Raw genomic sequence first — 19,454 nt, 5'->3', positions numbered from 1 at the left:
ATGAGAGGGCATCTGTTTTTTTTTTTTGGCCACGCCAAAAAATGAGAAATCTTAGCTCCCAAACCAGGGACGGAACCCATGCCCCCTGCAGTGGAAGAGCTGAGTCCTAACCACTGGACCGCCAGGGAATTCCCCAAGAGAGGGCCTCTTAATTGACAATGCCTAGCACATGGTCCTTGCCCTGGCACGTATGGCAGTAAGCATTCAATAAATATTTATAAATTTAAATTTAACTTGGGAGTTCCCTGGTGGCCTAGATTTTAGGATTCCGGGCTTTCACTGCCATGGCCCGGGTTCAGTCCCTGGTTGGGGAACTGAGATCCGTCAAGCAGCATGGTGCAGCCAAAAAAGAAAATAAATAAATAGGGGCTTCCCTGGGGGCACAGTGGTTAAGAATCTACCTGCCAATGCAGGGGACACGGGTCCCAGCCCTGGTCCGGGAAGATCCCACATGCCGCAGAGCAACTAAGCCCATGCGCCACAACTACTGAGCCTGCGCTCTAGAGCCCGCAAGCCACAACTACTGAAGCCCGCGTGCCTAGAGCCCATGCTCCACAACAAAGAGAAGCCACTGCAATGAGAAGCCTGTGCACTGCAACAAAGACCCAACACAGCCAAAAATAAATAAGTATATTTAACTTAATAGTTGTACTAGAAGAGAAACAGATTTGGGGGGGAAGCTGACAAGTTCAGTTCAGAACATACTATGTTTGTAGTACCTATGAAAAACCCAAGTGGAGTTTTTCAGTGGACAATGGATTAGACTGGAGCTCCAGAGAAAGAGCTGGACCAGAGATATGGTGCCAGCAACGTATGGAGGTCATTTGAGCTGGGGAGAGAATAAGATCACCTATGGTGTATAGAATGCAAAGGGTACAGGATCTCAGACAGACCTCTGGAGTTTAAGAAGCAAGCAAAGTCCTTCCTTATGCAACAGAGAAGGAACTGCTGAAAAGGTCAACTGTGTTGGCTGTTGCTGAGATGTCAAGCAACATAAGGACTGCAGAGTGTCCCTGCAAAGTTAAGGGTGACCCTATGAGGAGTGAGCTTGCAAAGGTGAGGGAGTGAGGGAAAAGGAAATGGAGACCCCCATTTAGGCAACTTTCTCAAGAAGTTTGACTGTAAGAAGGAAGACAGAGATAGGGTGGAGAGTACAGTAAAAGGAAGTTCGTCTAAAGATGGGAGAGACTTGGATATGTTTAAAAGCTAACGGTAAGGAGCCAATAAAGAGGAAAAGGATAAAGTGCAGGAGAGATGGCAGAGAAGGCAGAAGAGGATGAGATTTGAGCACTTAACAACCACCAGATGAATGGATAAATGAATAAAGTTGGTCACTATTTTGGAAGTGGAAAGGGAGAGTTGAGAGGTAAGGTTCTCCACAAGTTGAAAACAGAGCAAACTAAGGAAGACATCACTGAGACAGAATCCCAATACTGGCAGCCTGGGCCTCAAGGCCTCAAATCATGTGTCGGGAGGAGAGCTGGCTCTCTGATGTCACCAAGGGGGTGGGGCACTCCCTACCCAACATCTCCAAAGCCAGACAGAAATCCTCACATCTCGCAGTGGAGAGACTGAGAGAAGGGGAAAAGAGGCGTGGTCAGGTAAGGAGGAAGCACAGGCGTGGGGTTTAAAGCTCTGGCAACCGACAGCGGAGGTCAGTTCCCACCTTCCACCAGGGAGAAGCTAACATTAGTCCCCCATTCACCCCCATAAGCTGTCAAAGCATCCTGTACTACTTGTCCATAGTCCCTGATTCAATTGTAATTAATAAATTTATTATGTCATCAGTTAAGATCTGTCTTTAAGCTTCAAGAAGGCAAGGGCTATGTCTATCTCCTTCCCTTCTCTTATCTCCAGTAGCTGACACTGTTCTTTTTACGCAGGAGGTGCTCAGCCAATCCTTGCTAAGAGCATGAATGAATGAACCCACACACTAAAGTATGGTCCCACCCAAGAGGCTTATGTACAGAGGATCATATCAAGGCTGCTCAGCTCCCCAAAACACATCCTAAATTGAGAGGATGGTATTTTCACCTCTTCCTCAAACTCTGAACCCCTCTGTGTTTCTCCCAGCCACTTTCTCTTTCTCTCCAACTTGGTCTTAGTATTTCTCTGGCACTCTGTTTCTCTGTCTTTGTGTTTTTCTGAATCTGCACAGGAAGTACGCAGTTTTAGGTCTGAGGTGATTGGCAATAGAAACATTGGTGCTTGTGTAAATTTAATAAAGAGTCACACATTTTTGTATCTTTGTCATTCATTAACTCCTGTCTCTTTGCCTGTGTTCTGTCTCAGACCTGATTCTTTCTCCTCATCTTCTTGTGTCCAGCTCAAGAGTCCCACCACCACCCAGGACCAGCTCCTCTTGTCCCTGGATCTTCTGATTGGCCCCAGAAGGTACTTGGAGGAAAATCACCCAGCTAGACCCCCTCCTCTGATTTCCTGCCTTGCTGGTCTCGAAGCCCTGCTGACCACATCCTCTCTCACCTTACTTGCATACTTCCTCATTAGTCACATCAGCCAGGACTTCTCAGCCCCCAAAACCTCTTACTGACCCCCACTCAGGCCCTCTGCCTTACCCTCTCCTCTTACCCCAGGCTTTCTATTCTTCCCCTCTACCCCACACTGCTCTTAGAACCATGTCTCTCTGCCTGCAAGTAGCCACTCCTATCCTTTTCTGGACCTCCCTCACCCCTTTTTCCCATAGGTGACAGTACCGATGACAATGCTATCGAGCGGGTGGTGGCCAAGTACCCAGGGAAACCTAGGGCTGGGGACCCGGAGCCCTTCTCAGGGATCCCAGCTCTGTGCCCTGTACGCCTTCACTTACACTGGGGCAGATGGCCGGCAGGTGTCTCTGGCTGAAGGGGACAGGTTCCTACTGCTTCAAAAGACCAACTCAGACTGGTGGTTGGTAAGGCGCCTGGGAACACCCTCCACCTTTCGCCCCATCTTCATCCCAGCTGCCTCCATGACAGAGGAATTCAGCCCTTCCCAGAGCCCAACAACCATCACCCCCAGCCAATCCCTCTGGACTCCTGGTGAGTAAGTCCTCCCCCGTCACCTTCCTACCTCCCTGGCTTCTGGGAATTATTGGAAAGATCCCCTTCCCCGAAGCTTTTGCTAATCCTCTACTCCTACCCCTCATCCCCACCATGGTGTCCCTATCGCCTCTCCTTCCTAGTCTCAAGCCTTCTACATCTCATGTAATTTTCTACCTGCTCTTGTCTTCCCTGTGAGCCCCCAAGATCAGGGACCCAGCCAAGACCCATGGGGGGACCCTGCCCCCAACTCTTCCCATTTTTCTGTTTCCAGGGCCAAAGTTACTTCCTGGCTCCCTGGAGGAGATGCACCTGTGTCAGGAAACCCCAGGCAGAGCCCAGGCTACATCTGAGCAGCCTCCTCCTCTTCCCCCTAAAATGTGTAGAAGTATCAGTGTTAGCAACTTGAGGCCAAGCCTCCTGAAGCCCTTCCAGGAAGGACCAAGTAGAAGATCCCTTTCCCAGGAAGACTTGCTGACAGACGCCGATGCGAACATGGTGAGTCATAGTGCTTCTTCTGAGCAGTCAGTCAACAGACATTTACTGCTGGGCTTAGTTCTAGGCACATTAGCAAACAGGACAGACAGAATCTCTGCCGTCAAGGGATTCCCATGGGGATAATGAACACATAAATAAGATAGCCCTTGGTACTAAAAAGCACTACCAAGAAGCTAAATGTGGTGGAGGATGAATGTAGTGGTCTAGGAATGCATCTCTGAGGAAATGACATTTAGTTGAATCTGCATGAGGAGAGACAGCCCTGAAACAAATGAGGAGATGAGAAGGAATTCTAGCTGAGGGACAGCAAGTAGCAAAGATCCTGAGGGTACGTGGAACCTGCAAAATGATAGAGGGACTGAAAGGCCAGCTTAGCTTTGCTTTTGTCTCTCAGCCTCTTGACTCCTGGCCCAGGGCAGGGTTTTTTGCTGTGTCCTGTCTTGCTAGCTCAGGTCACCAGCAAGTTTCCTCTAGAGATGGAACTCCCTTGATCTTCCTGAAGATTCAGCCCCTCCCCTCTCTCTTACTTACTAGTGGGTGAAAAATGGCCCCTCCTCTCTCACACTCCGCTAGCAGGGGCCTCTGACCCCTCTCTGTCTCCTTTTACTCTGGAGGATGTGAGGGTGGGACGCTCCTCTTGACCCCTCCCTCCATACACACGGAAAGCCTGTTCCCCTTTCCTGAGGTCCTCTGGTGGGGGTGGGGTGGGGGAGGAGGGAAGTTGGCAACAGGAAGTGAGGAGAAAAGCAAAGACTGTGAGGGAGGGAGTCAAAAAAAAAAAAAAAACAGAAAAAAAACAGCTGCAGGAGACTAGGGTTTCTTCCTCAGTACCTGGGTCACCCCAGCCAGGAGGTGGTGGTGAGAAAATGGTGGGGGAGAGAGGAGGAGATGGTTAGGAGAGAGAAGATCGGGGAGGGGCTCAGGTAGAATAACTACCTCTTTCTTCCCCCTTTCCTTGCAGGCAAGACCCCAGACCTTCATGTCAGAGCCCCCTGTGTACTGCAACCTGGTGGACCTTCGCCGCTGTCCCCGGTCCCCACCCACAAGCCCTGCATGTCCCCCGCTGCAGAGGCTGGACGCCTGGGAGCAGCACTTGGACCCCAACTTTGGACGCTGCTTCTACATAAATTCGCTGACTGGCTGCAAATCCTGGAAGCCTCCACGCCACACTCGCACCCGAGAGATGGTGAGACCTTCCCTCCTGCTTGTCCCTTGTCCCTTCAATCTCCTTCTTTCCCCTACTGATCCCCAAAGTAGTATGTTTTCTCACTGGGACTCTCAGAAGATCAGACAAATCAAAAAATTGTTAAGAAGGGTGTCGAGAGCCGATTGAGGTGGCATCTGGATGGAGTTTTGCCTTTCCCTCTCCCCAGAACCCTGGCTCCATGGAGGGGCCACAGACCATGAATAAGGACAACGGTGTCTTGCAACCTCAGGCAAAGGACTCAGAATCTGGCACAGGGACGCCAGGACTTTTCGACTCCCAGGTGAGATTCCCGCCCCCCCCATCACATGCAGGAAAAGCCATCGTTTTAGACTTTCTCTTTTATGCAAGACATTCTTCTTCAGCACCCCACCACACCCCCTGACTCACACCCCCACATCCGCACCCCTCTTCCCCCTACAGCCAGGGACTCCGAAGTTAAAGTTTCCTCCACCTGTTTCTCCAATCCCCTCCCCCAGGGTTCACCCTCCCTCTGCAGACTCGCCTCCCAGCTCGACCCCTCAGACCAGCCTTCGGCTCTGCAGTCCCCTCGGCCACTGCCGCAGGTCCTGGACGACCCCCATGTAAGTCTCCCGTTTCCTTGTGAACGTGAAGATCCTCCCTGCCCAGCCCCCAGTTCTTGCCCCTTCAGAAAGGTCTTCCTCTTTCTGAGCGTTCTCTGGGTATCCTCTCTTACCGAGCACCGCCCGCTCAACTTTAAAGGACCTCACTCCTGGGAGATCCCCTGGGGAAAGCCATGGTGACTGTGGGGGGCTCTGGGTGGCTTATTGATACCTTTCCTTCCTCTTGCCAGGAGGTGGAAAGGTCGGGCATGCTCAACATGACGAAGATCGCCCAGGGCGGCCGCAAGCTCCGGTGAGAACTGGGAACACAGCAGGGGCGGGGACTGTCGGATTCCGCGGGTAGCGCCAAGTGTTGGGCCCTCGCGGACGCGAATGTAAATGACCTCTGCACTATTATCACTGACCCCGCCGCCCCTGCAGGAAGAACTGGGGCCCATCTTGGGTAGTACTAGCGGGTAACAGCCTGGTGTTCTACCGAGAGCCACCGCCGACCGCCCCCTGCACCGTCTGGGTGAGTGTGAGGGAGGGGAGCAGCGGGGGGCACGAGGGGTTCCGGCACAACTTCTACAGGCCTCAGGCCTACCGGGGTGGGGGGGGAGGGGGAGGGCACGTCGAGAGGAAGGAGCGCAGCCTCCCGTGTCCTCGCAGTCCACCGGGTGAGAGGGAGGCCGTGAGGGGAACAGCGCCGTGGCTTCAGTTTCTCCCCGGATCGCCAGGGACCGGCGGGTAGCCGACCCGAAAGCAGCGTCGACCTGCGCGGGGCCGCCCTGGCCCATGGCCGCCAGCTGTCCAGCCGCCGCAACGTCCTACACGTGAGCGCTCTCCCGCTCATCCCCGAAGCCCCGCCCGGCCCGAGGGTGCGCCCCCAGTTTCCCTCACGGGTCTCCCGCTGGGCCTCCCTGCTCTTTATGCTCCTTCCCGCTGACTCAAGCCCTTTCCCCGCGGGCCCCTCAGATCCGCACGGTCCCTGGCCACGAGTTCCTGCTGCAGTCAGACCACGAGGCCGAGCTACGCGCTTGGCACTGTGCACTGCGGGCGGTCATCGAGCGCCTGGTGAGATGGGTGGGAGGTGGCAGGACAGTGACCCGGGAGAGGCTTGGGCGGGCAGAAGGAGTGGAGAAGGAACTGTAGGATGTGGGGTGGTGAGGGACAAGGTGGCAGGTAGAGCCCTGGGGTGGGCCTGGGATGTGTGGGACCCCAGCAGCTGGCAAGGGGGGTGCAGATTTCTCTCCTAGCTCTCTTCCAACCTCTGATTCGGCCCATCTTGCTGTGCTGATATAGGATCGAGAGAACCCCCTGGAGCTGCGTCTGTCCGGTTCGGGACCTGCGGAGCTGGGTGAACTGAGCGCGGGGGAGGACGAAGAAGTGGAGTCCGAGCCGGTGTCCAAGCCACTGCTGCGGATCAGCAGCCGTCGGAGCTCCAGTTAAGGGGCAGGCCTGGTGGGCGGGGTCTGGGGGCTTTTCCCTGCTCCTCGGAGCCACAGTGGCGGCTGCTCTCCTGCTCAGATTCCACTTGCTTCCGCAGGTCGGTGTCCGGAAGGAGCTGAGCAGAACCGGGTACGAAACAAACTAAAGCGGCTTATCGCAAAGAGACCGCCCTTGCAAACCCTGCAGGAGCGGGGTCTGCTCCGAGGTGAGATGGGCTGGGCCACCTAAGGCCCTTCTTAGTGTCTGCTTTAGTGTTTTTTTTTTTTTTTTTTGCTTTAGTGTTTTTGCAAGCACTTTTATTTACATTCCGGATCTCGGCATCAGCCCATTTCATGGATGAGAAAACTTCAGCGAGGCTCAGAGTAGAGCTTCCCAGAACTAGATCAGCAGACTTCTGAGACCACTGCTTTTCCCCCCTGCAGCTGATTGTTGGGGGGAGGGGGTATACTTCCTTGCCCAGACCTGGAACAGGCAGGCAGGAGAGCCAGCCCAACTTTGGGGTGAAGACCCGTGCTAGAAAGAGCTTTCATGGGTGACGCTGTCACTGGCTTCCCACCTCACTCTGTGCCTCCCCAGACCAGGTGTTCGGCTGCCAGTTGGAATCACTGTGCCAGCGGGAAGGGGACACTGTGCCCAGCTTTGTGCGGCTCTGCGTTGCTGCTGTGGATAAGAGAGGTCACTTTCCCAGAGACCCCAGAATCTCCCCTTCTAACAGGCCAAGGCCCAGAACTCCCCACCTCCCCCATCCTAGTCTTCCTTCTGCCCTTTTTTCACTCTACCCTCAGATCCCTCACCAGCACACACTTTAGAGCAAGAATCCTTATCTGCTCCCTGCCTTATCTCCTAGGTCTAAATGTGGATGGCATTTACCGGGTGAGCGGGAACTTGGCAGTGGTCCAGAAACTTCGCTTCTTGGTGGACAGAGGTGAGGTGGCTCTGGGCAGGTGTGGTACTAAGAACTTCATGTATCAGAATCACAGGTGGTTCTGAGTGAGGGAGCTGGCAGAAAAGGGACGTCTTCTGTCTTGAGCTACATGTCTTAGTGCTTGATCTCTTTTTATACATGTTGCAGAGCGGGCAATCACCTCCGATGGGAGATACATGTTCCCAGAACAGCCAGGACAAGGTACTTACATGGAGGGCCCTTCAGACCCTTAAAAGTCACCCACATCATCCCTGCTCCCCGTGGATTCCCCCGTGTCCTGCTTCTGGGGGGTTGTCCCCATCCTGATTTCTGCCGTCTTGCCCCACTGTGGACCCCTTAGGCATTCCTGTGGTCTGCCTTAACTGAATCTTTTCCCAAACTCCTGATCTCTCAGTTTCTGGGTCCCTCTGGCCATTTCTGAGCCCCTCTGTACCTCCTTCTCCTTCCAGAAGGCCGATTAGATTTGGACAGTGCTGAGTGGGATGACATTCATGTGATCACTGGAGCCCTGAAGCTTTTTCTCAGGGAGCTACCCCAGCCTCTGGTGCCCCCACTGCTGCTGCCCCATTTTCGTGCTGCCCTTGGTAAAGGATGGGAGCCTTGGGCAATACCCTTGATATGGGGTGGAGGGGAAGTGGGGGGAGCATGAGTGATAAAGAATAGAGTAGAGGTTCCCTTATACTCTTCTGTCCCATCCTGAGCACAGAGATGGAAAATAACTTTCAACTAATGTGCCAACTCCAGTTGTTGTTTTGCTGAGTGTTTAGAGGGCTGAGTTTAAAAGAATTCTAAGGTTGCACTTGGGCTCAGCAAAAAAGAAAGCTGTGATAGATTAATGATGTCTTCACCGAGCATGGGAAAGAGTAGTGAGTTTACCCACCCTGCCCTAGCACCTTCCCTAACCTCACTCCCATGCCCTTCCCATCACTCTCTCTCTAGCACTCTCTGAATCAGAACAGTGCCTCTCTCAAATACAAGAATTAATAAGCTCAATGCCGAAGCCCAACCATGACACTCTACAGTACCTCCTGGAGCATTTATGCAGGTCAGGAAGACTGAACATCTTTGTTCATGTTGGGAGAGGGTGGGATGGGGCCTGCAGCTGGGACTCTGTGTTCAGATGGGGTGGAGGTAGGGAAACACCTAAGTTTAGTGGGTGATGGAGGAAATAAGCAACCGCTGTGCAGAGCACGTATTACCAGAGTCAAAGCCTTTTTGCTCAGTCAGCATCAAATGGGGAACTGGGGACCAAGACAAGCCCAGGGATGCTGCGAGAGAAATAAGGAAAATCTCACCCTCTCCCTTCCCTCTGCTTCTTTGTCTTTCACTGGGACAGTAGGGATGACTTACTTGGTGGAGTTGGACCTGGGCAGTGACCTCTGAGAGAGCATAGCCATTTGAATTAAAGCCTCCCAAATTGTGAGCAGAGAGGACTCTAGGGGCAGTCTCTGAAGTTGGGAAGAGGTGGGTGTATCCTAGGTTGTATCTTCAAGTTGTATCCTGAAGGCTTCTCCATTGGTTTCATCTCCGTCCCCCTGGAGGCTCTCTCCTTGATTTTCTTCAGCCACGGCATGGAGGGATCCCAAAGTGAACTCTTCCTCAAACCTCTGAAGGGTTAGATTTGTTTGCAGTGGCAAGGCTGCTGCCCTATGGCCCTGTCTCTTGGCCTTTGCCCACAGGGTGATAGCACACTCAGACAAGAACCGCATGACCTCCCACAACCTGGGAATTGTGTTTGGACCAACCCTATTTCGACCGGAGCAGGAGACATCTGACCCAGCGGCCCATGCCCTCTACCCTGGGCAGCTCGTCCAGCTGATGCTCACCGACTACACCAGCCTCTTCCGCTGACTGGGGCAAGGTAGAAGAGAAAATGTGTCTCCGGTGATTTCTGTTGGATAGCCTTTGGTGGGGGTTGTTCTGCTTTGAGGATATCCCTTTAAATCCTGTGTCTACCAGATGACTGTCTCCATCTTTGTGAGTTGGACCTGAGGGGTTGGGAAAGGGTGAGGAAGCTTCTCTAAAGAGGGAAGTGGATGGATTAAACCCTGCTTCTCTAGTTCCCTGTCATTACCCCTCCCCCAAGATAACATATAAAGCAGGGCTCTTTCTGATGCAGTTCCTTTATTATCAGGAAACAGTGTCATTATCAAATTCCTCCCCAAATATAGTTAGACTGTGTACAGCCCCAGCCCATACCTCCCATCCCTGGGGTATTCCAGGGGGCTATGGCTCCTCCTCCTGACTCCTTTGTGGGGATGGAAACCCCTTAGGAAATGTGGATCTGTGCTTCCCCACTCCTTAAGCACTAGAGTTGAGGAACTGTGTCTCCCCAGGCAGGGATCCCAGTAAGACACTCATGTTGCCCACAGCCATGTTGGGGGTCCCAGAAGGAGGTGGGGTATGTTCAGAGCTGTCCCTCTGATCATGGGAGGGGGGAGGACTCAGCCCCTGGGGCTCATCCAGAATAGCCACAAAGTCCAGCTGAGTGTTGTCGAGATCAAGAGAGTCCAGAGGGTTACACACCTGCCCCTCAGGAGGAGGGTACAAGGCTGGGCCCCCTCCCAGCCTGCCCACCTCAGGATGGCCACAGCTGGGGTTGGTGCCCCCTGCCTTGAGGGGCCCATAGCAAGTGGGCAGTGGGGGCAGAAGTCGGGGTGGTGCTGCTGCCCTGTGGGAAGCCTTGTTTGCCCCTACTGCAAAATTTTCATGGCATGGTGAAAGGGTAGGATAGGAGCCTGACTTGTGATTGGGCAAGTTGGGTACAAAGCCAGGTCCATATGTGGCCACTTGTGCCTTGGCAGGGCTCAGGCTAACCTGGGAACCCCCCAGAAACTTGGGACTCTGGTAGAGAGGGTCCTGGACTGGGGGGTCTCCCCTGCCCCCTCCCTCCCACAGCAGCTCCTGTTGAGACTGAACATAATTACACACAAGCTGCGCCTTGAGCTGTCCTGTAGAATGAGTAGGGCACTCAAAATCCAGGCTGGGCCTGGGTTCTGAAGGAAGATAATCAGGAGGTGGCTGGGTATAGGTGCCTGACTGGGGATACTGGGGAGGGGGAGGCTGGGGGAAGTGGGAGAATAGAGGCTGTGAGCGTGGAGGCCCCTCACTGGGGTGGGCATTGAGGCAGGGTGCCAGTCCTGTGGAGTCAGAACCCACTGGACACCCCTGTTCCGGCTTCACCTGCACTTGTCCATAATGTTCAAGACGAGGACACTGGCCGTAGGCTGCAGCTGGAGGCTTGGGGCCTGGGTACAGCCCAGAGTGGGAAGGGAACTCACCCCATGTTTCTGGGGTGGGTTCAGGATAGGAGACCTGCTGGGGACAGGGGTTGGGGCCGTAGTTGGTAGGCGGACCAGGCCCAAGAGGCAGGGAGCCTGGACCTCTAGCTCCATAAGGCTCAGCTGCTGCCCCCTCAGGTCCCCCATATCCCAGAGTATCAGCAGGTGGCAAGTCCATATAGGGGTTCAGACCACTGCCCATCATGGAGGTCCCAACCTCTGGCTCCTCCCGTAGCCCTCTGGTATCCATGGTGACATTCTCAGTGATGCTGGGGGGCTGTGGTGTGTAGACAGAGGTTGGGAGTTGGGGATCAAAGTTCCGTCCTCCTCCTGCCACTGTGGGGGGTGTGTGGACACAACCCAAGCTCTTGAACCGCTGGACTCTGGCTGGCGCAGGGCGGTCTGCAGCCCGGGCCGGGTCACTGGCCCTCCGGGTGACCCCTACATTGGGGCTGTATCCTGGATACTCAGCTCGGCTTCTCCAGGGAGGTGCAGGAAGACCCCCCATCCGATCCAGGCTGGGTGCTGCAGTGGGTGGGGTACCACCTCCCCTGGCTGAAGCATATCTTGCCCGGAGCAGGTAGTGCTGGGCAGGCGTGAGGCCAGGTAGAGAGGATGCCCCGTTCTCTGGTGGGGAACCAGGGGGGAAAGGGGAAGCCAGGGAGGAGCGGCGGCTGACTGTATAGGCTGAGCTGACGCTGCTGGAGCTGCTGCTGCGGCGGTCAAGAGATACTGGGGGGCCCAGACGGCGAGACCCAGGAGTGCCTGCAAGTGATAGGTAGAAAAGGCAGGGGGGCCAGGGAGCCCTCTGAGTCTCACCCTGCCTCCCCCAAGGGATAGCCTTGTCCTGGAATCCCAAGGAAGGCTCCTTAACTCTAACCACTCAGTTTTGTCTCTTCCTTCACCCATGCCCTTTCTGCTTCTGGGTCACCAGGGATTCAGGGTCGCTGTGAACAGTCCTACAGGTTGTACACTGCACAATCATAGGGGACAGCATTTGCATCATAGACTTTGTATGTCACAACAATTTTCTGATAGATGGAAGGAAAGCGTCTTGAGGAAGGAGGACGTTTTTCTAATTGTACAAAGGAGCTGTATAGCAGCCCTGAAGGGTGAAGTCCTCCTTCCAACCCCAGGGAAGGTCCAGGTCCCAGCCTAGCAACCACCCCCAACACCCATCTCTCACCGGTGTGGGTCAAGCTGGGCAGTTTGAGGCCCCGGGGCCCTATTGGTCGGAATTGGTGTAGTTGGTCCAGCCTAAGGTTCTCAAGGCGGCGAAGAGTAGACAGACCAGTGCCAGCAATGCAAGGCCCCTCGTCCAAGCTAGACAGGTCCTCAGTGCTGCCCCCTGCATTTCCAGTCATTTCCACACCACTGTCTGTGTTGGCTGCGCTGCCTGCTGGGGAGTGGTCACTGCTGCAGGACGACTGGGCCCCAGGGCTTGGCTGTGGCTTCTGTGGGGAAGATGAAGATGAGGGCTAAGGGTGGCACCCACTCCCCTTCCCCACAGTTCCCTGAACTTGGTGAGTGGCTAAAGCCTGCGTCCCAGTGACTGCTTAAGGGTATGGAGAGGGCCGAGCAAGTGAAAGACGAGGGCCAAAGGTGATGAGAAGAGCCTAGACTACCTTGACTCAAATTTGGGCTCTATGACCTTGAACAATTTCTCTATGCCTGAGTTTCCCTATCTGAAAATGGGGAGAGTAAGTTCCTTTCTCATGAAGTTGTTGTGAGGAGTACGTGAAATTATACAGGCACAAGGCCTAAAATAATATACTAATTCCTATATATGAGTTTGTTGAACCCATGAAGTAGTTAATTACACTAAAACCCTAGAATTGAGGTAGCCCAAGGAGCAAAACTTGGATAAGAGACTGGGGGACCAGCCACAGAAGAGAGATTTGCACAGTTGGGAGGGGACTAGAAAGATGTCGGCAGGGCAGGTGGGGGTATAGAGGCAGGGGGTTGCCTCACCATGGCACCCTCCGGCACAGCCAGTCTGCTCTCCTCCCTGATGGGGCCTCCGTCCCGCTCCCTCTTGGGCTCCACTGTGGAAAGAGCCGGTGCCCGGGGCAGGGGGCCATCTCCTCGGTGCCGCTTGGTCACGTGGGCGTCAGGACCGTGCACTGTCTTGACATGTTTCCGGAGTGAGCTGGGATCTGTGTAACGTTTGGTGCAGCCAGGGAGCTTACACACATAGGGCTTCTGTTGAATGGAGAGTGAAGACAGCAGGCAAAAGGATCAAAGCGGGAGAATTCAGAAGAAATGGGAAAAAGTGGCGGTACGTGAGGACGAGGGGGTCAGGGAGAATGCATAGCACCCAAGGAAACAGGAGAGTAGGGCCCTTGGAGTCAAGGATGAAAGAATCAAGGGGAAGATGAGGAAAACTGACAGCCCAGGGCTGGGAAAGACGAGGGCGTGAACCCAGGTCTGTGAGGCCTCGTAAATTCAGGGGTTGAAGGGACCAGGGGGTCTCTTCTAGTTAGAATGTGTCTATTTTAGTTTAGCCCTTCGGCTGGTTAGAGGAGGGGTGGTAAGTGGAAATTCTTGGTTTCAGAAAGACCTTCTTCAGGTGAATTATATGGGTCGGGGGTAGGGGGAACTCACCTCTGTGGAGTGGGTGCTGGGCTAAGGGATTTCTTATGGGGGAACCTCCCCAGTAGGTGGCTTCTTTAAGTGGGGAGGGTCTCTTGAGTGGGGCATTCACCTCATTGGAGTGGGTCCGATTCTGGTGCTTGGCTCGGTCACTGGCATTGCTGAAGGCTTTACTGCAACCCTCGTGTTCACACATGTATGGCTTCTCACCCGTGTGTGACCGCAGATGTGTCTTCAGATTTTCCAGGCGTGAGTATGACTTCCGGCACCCCTCAAACTAGGGGACATGGGGGTCAAAGGATCGCTCTCAGACAGAAGGACATGGAGATTAGTGGAACCCTGAATCTCAAAAGGGACATACATCAGAGAATATAACTCAGGATGGGAGAGCACTGGGGCTTCAGAATTCCCAAAATTCAGGGACAAGGGCAGGCAAGAGCTGGGGGAACAGAAGTAGCTGGAGGAACTTGGCCTGCAGGGACATGGAGCTGAGGCAGCGAGCAGCCCCTGGTCAAACCAGGGCACGTCTCCTGCATGGGGAGCCCAGACTGTCTTAGGAGGGGTCATCCGGGGAGTGTGTGTCCTCAGTGCAGGGCTTCCCCATTAGGCAGAGTTCCAGACCCGGTGCCTAGGGCCCACTGTACTTCTAGGGGCCCACAAAAATGTTTTAATTTCTTTTAAAAACAAGGGGAAAAATTAGCTTTTAGGTCCAAGAAAGTGTTCTAATATATAATATCAATATGTTCATCTTCATACCAACCTAGTCATAAAATACAATTTTTGAATATTTGTTTATGGAGGAAGGGACCTATGGAGGCAAAAGTCAGACTGGGCCCTGCCTTGGTGGGGAGCCCCGATTTAGAAAGGAGCCCTGAGCTTGGGGAGGGGTTGCCTCACCGTGCACTTATGTGGCTTCTCGCCTGTGTGTCTGCGCATGTGCACCACCAGCATGTACTGGGCTTTGAAGGGCCTCAGCTCCCTGGAGCAGCCCCCCCAGTGGCACACAAACTCCTTCCGCTCTCCGTGGATGTGCTCGCTGTTGATGTGCTGAGGGAGAAGATGCAGAGGTTCTCTGTGGTTCCCTATGCCCCTGAGATCCACAACAGACCTTCCCTGGACCTCCCCACCACACCATATCCCTCCATGGCTTCCCATCATGGGGGAAGAAGAGGCAGGAAGAACATCATAGCCCACAGCTCCGTTCTTCCAAGTTTCTAAAACAAAGCTACACCTCCTGAATTTCTGCCTACCCACTGGGCACCCAACCTCTGACCTCCTGCCCTTAGCCTGATTCCACCATGTCCCACCCAGAACGTCCTACAGGCTCCAGCCAGCACTCCTGTTACCCCCTGCGGCTCACATGCACCAGCTGCTCCTGGGAGTCGAATTCCTGACTGCAGCCATCCCAGCGGCAGTCAGTCTCATACACAGAATCGTGCTCAGGCTTCTCCTCTCTCTCCAGGTCTTCCCGCCCATCCAGCATCCCCAGCAGGGGATCCTAGGGTAGGAGAGAAAATCCTAGTGTCACCTGGGTGACAGCTTTTGTTTCGCTCAGGTTGCAGAGGTGAAGCTCCCCGCTCCCCCTTACCTGTGTGCCCGTGGAGTTGGGGCTGCACATATCACCTTCCAAGGGCTCCTCTGGGCGCTTGCTAAGCAGCGCATCCAGCTCAGACTTCAGCTTCCCCGAGGGCAGAGGTGAGGATGGTGAAGGGAGAAGTGAGCAGGAAGAAGGGAGAGCCCAGCCAGGTCTTCCTGCCCTGAGTGCCCCCACCCAAGCATCTGGAACCCCTGGGTTTGGAAGAGACTTCCTCCTTAGACTGCACTGGTGAGTGGGATGGGTGAAAGGTGGGATCTCATTTGGAAGAGACTGATTCAACCCCAAGGAGCGAATCCCAGCACCCACACCCCTTAATTTTTCTGGCACTGAAAACTTTTACGTCCTCTGTTCTTCATTCACCTTTCCTCTGAAAAGTCTACCACCCGCCCACCAGGAACTGAGGGAAATCAGGTGACAATATGAGGACTCTCACCTGGCAAGTTGAGAGGGGTCCCCGGGACTGAGGATGTGGCATCATCCCACCCTGGGTGGGCTCATGGGGACCACAGGGCTGGACCCCGAAGGAAGGCGAGGTCCCTTTTTGGTGATTCATCTGGGGTGAGAATCCCAGAGATGGGCTGAGGAGGAGGAGGAGAGGCAGTTACTTAGGACTATCATCTCAGAAAGCCTCAGGAGTGCTTGAGCTCTTTGGAGGGTTTCTGGAAGACGGTATGGGAAGTGGTTGAGGCAGTCCCAGGGAAGTACTGAGCAGGGCTTCCACGCCTTTGAAGTGATAAGGATTCAAATAGGGTCAGGTGGTTTGGAGGGCTTGAGGCTTTTAATGGGGTTTGGTAGGGCCTTTAGGGGCCTCTTAGCCCGAGGCTGTCTGCACCTCATGGTGCCGATGGAGAGGTGACCATAGGAGCCCCCCGGAGATGCACAGCGTGAGTTGATGAAGGCCACGAGGGAGCTGGGTGAGGTGCGGATAACTGTCTGCAGGTCCAGGCTGGCGTCTGACAGAGGTGAGATGGAGAGAGCCCGCTTCTTGGTCAATTTGACTGCACTCCGGGGAGGAGGAAACAGTGGGGCTGGGGCAGGAAACAGGGGAGATAGATACGGTAAAGGAGCATGTCCCCCATGCATGCAGCCCATGGGTCCTGACTCTCAGCCAGAAGAAATGACACCAGACTCTGCCCTGTTGACCCCATCTGTGACCTCTTGATCATGCTCTGATTCCTTGATCCCATCTCCAAGCATTTCCTCTTCCAAAGTAGATGCCCTGCCCTCCAACTTTCTCCCTCAGGACAAGTCCCAAAGAGGCAGAAAGGAAAGAGATGTTGCCCGAAGCCTCACCCTCTGTGCAGCTGCTGGTCTCTCTGGCTGGCCCGTAACTGTGGGGGCCGGACATGAGGGTGGCCTGGTGGCAGAAGGGCAGACCAGGCAGTCCTAGAAAAGAGATACAGCTGGAATGGGGGTTGGGAATGGAGGACACATAAGGTCTCACCTCGAAACCCCGGGTAAGGCCCGATCCCATATTCCAAGCACCAATGACATGGGGCCTCAGATTTTTTGTATATGGGAAACTGGCATGGGGCCGGCAATAGACGAGGGATCCCTGGGACTGGGTGAGAGATCTGCCAGTCATCAAGGTCCGGGGATCGGTGTACGCACTGACCTTCTGTCCCCATGCTGGGGGCCCCCTGACTGGGGAGGGGCCGGAGACAGCAGGGCTCGCCATAGCTACTGACTGGCGGTGGGGTCATCGAGTTGAACATGGTGTCTCAGAGGAGAGTGTGGGGACACTGCAGGAGGGGAAGGGAGATCTGCAAGTTATAAAGGCAGGAGAGAAATATGGAAGGTCAGGTAACTAAGTCAGGTGCCGAACCCTGGGCAGAGCACCTCCAAGACATCTGCCGTGGGAAATCAAGTTGAAGTGAGCTTCACTCAGCCAGGGGACGGTAAGGAGAGAAATCCCATAGAGGTAGAGGCAGTCTTGGGGATCTTTGTGGGAACCAGGTGGGAGCTTTGCCTGGGTGGTGTGTGTTTGTGTGTGTGTGTGTGTGTGTGTGTGTGTTTTATACCATTGGCCCTCTGTTTCATCTTGTTCTGACCATGGGCCAGCTTTGAGGGGGTGGGATGGGGGAACTCAGGAGGAGGAGTGACTGACCTCAGGCACTGGGCTGGCTGCTCAGCCTGAGCCCCTCTCCCTTTCTTCATTTGTTGCTCGCTGCCTAGGGACAGCCCGTCTACAACCTCTCCAGTGTCCAGCAGAGGGAGCCCTCGCCACAGCCCAGAGAGGCTGACGGGGCCAGGAGGGAGCCCAGAAGATCTGTCCTTTCCTTTCTAAGGCAGAAAACTGGGTGGAAGGGGATAAAGTTTCTGAGGAGAGCCTCCAGGGTCTGTTGGGTACAAAGGATGGAAGCTGGTGTTATTCAGGGGTGGTTTGAATCTGGGCGCCCGCCTAACTCTTTTGGTCTGTTTTGCGGGAACGGGAAAGGGGCTGTGAGGGAAAACTTTGGGAGAATACACAGACACACAGACACACAGACACACACACACACAAGTCATCCATTGGAGAGGAGTAGTGAGGGAGAAGAGGGTGCCGCTGTCCGCTTTTCTCCTCAAACTCCAGTTTTTACTCCACCCCGGGTTTTCCGGTCTCCCAGGACTGAGGGTGGGGTGGGGCGGGGTAGGGTGGAGAGCGACAGGGAGCGGGCCGGCCGGCGCGGTGGGTGATCCCAGGATGCTGGGATTTAGGGTGAGGGCGGGGGTAAGATGGGGAGCGGAACCCGGACCCCATGACCCAGCCCGAGCCCCGCAGCCTGGGCTGTACTCTTCCTAACTCCTCCTTTACCAGCAGAGATCCGGATCCTGCAACCAAGACCTCCCAACTCGACCTTGGCACTACTTTGGGGGGGGGGCACAGCTGGCTGGCAGCTGGATGGGGGGACACTTCTCCCGCCTCTTTCCTCTATGACTCACCCAGGGGAAGGAGGCGGGGGCTAGCAAACAACCCCCCCAAAACTAAAGAGACTCCCCCAAACATGCCTACTCAGACATCTTCCTGCCCCAGTGCCCAGCCATAGGGGAGGCCGAGATGGAAATTGGGCGACATCCCTCCTCACCCACGCGTGCCACAGCCCACCCACGTCTCCCCTTCACATTAGTGAAAGGAAGATTTCGCCAACTTTTCCAGCTTCAGAAAATTAAGTTTTTCTGGGGTGTGGATGAGAGCGCAGGATGGGGCAGGGAGCTCCAGGGTTCCCTTGCTGGAGCCCTGAATCATCCTCTGTGTCTCCCAATTTTCCAGAGTCCCCCCTCGCACCCCCGCTCCCCAACTCCCAGGAGTCGGCCCCGCCCCCCTTCTCCCGGTCCCGCCTTCCCCGCCCCCGAGCCTCCTCGGCCCACCCAAGTCGCCGCCGCAGGCTCTGGCTGCAGACGGCTCCGCTTCCCCCGCCCGCCCCGGGAGCCCAGTCGAGCGAGCTGCAGCGGAGTGGAGGGAGGGTGGACTGAGAGGCGGGACACATTCTTCCCTCGTCCCCTCAGTGCATCCAGAGAGCTGGCATTGGCGCCCGTGGGGGGGGGGGCACTGTTGGAGAGTGGGAGACCCCTTGGTGGGGTGAAAAAGAAGAATCCAGAAACTACAGGGAGAGAAAGTGACTAGGGTAAATAAAATAAGGTGTGTCGGGGAGGGGGAGGGGCCAGGACACCTTAGGTTCCCGGGTATCCCAGCTAGCTTCCCAAGGGTTAACCCCTCCAGACCCCCGGGAACCCCCTAGTGACGTCAAAGGCGGGGTCTGTGCTGCCTGGCAGGGGATGCCTGGGAGATAATGGGGGGGTGTCTCTGGACCCCGCCCCCCAAGGAAAACCCACCCTTATTCCGGCCCTTACAACTCCCCCCCCGGGAAACTGCGCTGCCTTCTCCCTCTACTGGACCGTAAAGACCTATCCTACGAAGACCGCAGTTCTCCAGCGCCCTAAAACCTTCAGTCCCCAGTGTCTATAGGATCCCCTTTCCCTAATCCTGTCCCCAAAGCTAGCTGCCCAGGACGGATTGTTTCGGGGTCATGGGGCCTGAAAGAGGCTTCAGAGCGGGGAGCAAGGGCAGGCAGGGTGGTCTGAGCCAGAGGAGGGGCCTCGGTCCCCAGCTCCCGTTCGGGAGGGGGGCCAACGGTGATGCACAGGCAGGCAGTGGCCAGTGGTCCCGCCCCATCCCAGTGGGGGTCTCCCTGTGGCTGGCCCCAGCTGCCCTGGTGGTCCTGAGGTCAGAGGGTCAAGACAAGGTCTCCTCAGCTCCTCCTTAGCACCCTGCCCACAGCCATTGGGACCCAGGAGTCCAAATTCCTTGGGGAGTCTTCCTAGGGCCT

General features: G+C 55.2%; 2 protein-coding genes across 9 annotated transcripts; one reads left to right on the top strand and one right to left on the bottom strand.

Moving 5' to 3' along the window:
• The first annotated feature begins 2,632 nt into the window (after positions 1-2,632).
• Positions 2,633-9,637, top strand: ARHGAP9 (Rho GTPase activating protein 9). 7 transcript variants are annotated; one of them, XR_001119963.3, is made up of 18 exons: positions 2,633-3,038; positions 3,313-3,536; positions 4,498-4,722; positions 4,910-5,023; positions 5,220-5,324; positions 5,555-5,616; positions 5,745-5,835; positions 6,041-6,181; positions 6,279-6,377; positions 6,606-6,747; positions 6,850-6,957; positions 7,329-7,427; positions 7,600-7,677; positions 7,825-7,878; positions 8,127-8,261; positions 8,617-8,722; positions 9,017-9,141; positions 9,357-9,551. XR_001119963.3 is itself a non-coding variant. In XM_012535492.3 (17 exons), the coding sequence occupies exons 1-17, from the start codon at positions 2,717-2,719 to the stop codon at positions 9,526-9,528; spliced, it is 2,277 nt and encodes a 758-aa protein (XP_012390946.3). In that variant the 5' UTR covers positions 2,651-2,716; the 3' UTR covers positions 9,529-9,637. The 7 variants fall into 7 exon arrangements, 5 of the variants coding, with proteins under 5 accessions (XP_033296342.2, XP_012390946.3, XP_012390949.3 ...); XR_004486896.2 differs by having other exon boundaries at positions 9,014-9,141; XM_012535492.3 differs by lacking the exon at positions 9,017-9,141 and having other exon boundaries at positions 2,651-3,038; positions 9,357-9,637.
• A 147-nt stretch (positions 9,638-9,784) lies between these two features.
• Positions 9,785-17,566, bottom strand: GLI1 (GLI family zinc finger 1). Of its 2 annotated transcripts, XM_049693847.1 has the most exons (12): positions 17,255-17,566; positions 16,763-16,889; positions 16,441-16,533; positions 15,980-16,175; positions 15,581-15,725; positions 15,139-15,228; positions 14,911-15,048; positions 14,448-14,597; positions 13,663-13,827; positions 12,930-13,160; positions 12,145-12,412; positions 9,785-11,723 (listed from the first exon to the last, which is right to left on the bottom strand). In XM_049693847.1, exons 2-12 carry the CDS (start codon positions 16,860-16,862, stop codon positions 9,979-9,981), a joined length of 3,321 nt encoding a protein of 1,106 aa, XP_049549804.1. In that variant the 5' UTR covers positions 16,863-16,889; positions 17,255-17,566; the 3' UTR covers positions 9,785-9,978. The 2 variants fall into 2 exon arrangements, with proteins under 2 accessions (XP_049549804.1, XP_033296360.2); XM_033440469.2 differs by having other exon boundaries at positions 16,763-17,566.
• Between the last annotated feature and the right edge of the window lie 1,888 nt (positions 17,567-19,454).

The sequence above is a fragment of the Orcinus orca genome, chromosome 11 (genome assembly GCF_937001465.1).
Source record: "Orcinus orca chromosome 11, mOrcOrc1.1, whole genome shotgun sequence".
Taxonomy (NCBI): domain Eukaryota; kingdom Metazoa; phylum Chordata; class Mammalia; order Artiodactyla; family Delphinidae; genus Orcinus; species Orcinus orca.
Note: the sequence above shows the minus strand (reverse complement) of the source record. Positions and strands in the feature narration are given on the sequence as shown.

What these genes read in the sequence shown, in the direction of transcription:
- ARHGAP9 (XM_012535492.3), top strand. Translation starts at nt 2,717, where the DNA reads ATGACAATGCTATCGAGCGGGTGGTGGCCAAGTACCCAGGGAAACCTA. An exon ending in CAGGACTTTTCGACTCCCAG is followed by an intron (nt 5,024 to 5,219) that starts GTGAGATTCCCG and finishes CCCCTCCCCCAG; the next exon opens with GGTTCACCCTCCCTCTGCAG. An exon ending in GGAGCGGGGTCTGCTCCGAG is followed by an intron (nt 6,958 to 7,328) that starts GTGAGATGGGCT and finishes GTGCCTCCCCAG; the next exon opens with ACCAGGTGTTCGGCTGCCAG.
- GLI1 (XM_033440469.2), bottom strand. Translation starts at nt 16,862, where the DNA reads ATGTTCAACTCGATGACCCCACCGCCAGTCAGTAGCTATGGCGAGCCC. An exon ending in CCCCAGCATGGGGACAGAAG is followed by an intron (nt 16,534 to 16,762) that starts GTCAGTGCGTAC and finishes TCTCTTTTCTAG; the next exon opens with GACTGCCTGGTCTGCCCTTC. An exon ending in GCCCAGCTTGACCCACACCG is followed by an intron (nt 11,724 to 12,144) that starts GTGAGAGATGGG and finishes TATCACTTGCAG; the next exon opens with GCACTCCTGGGTCTCGCCGT.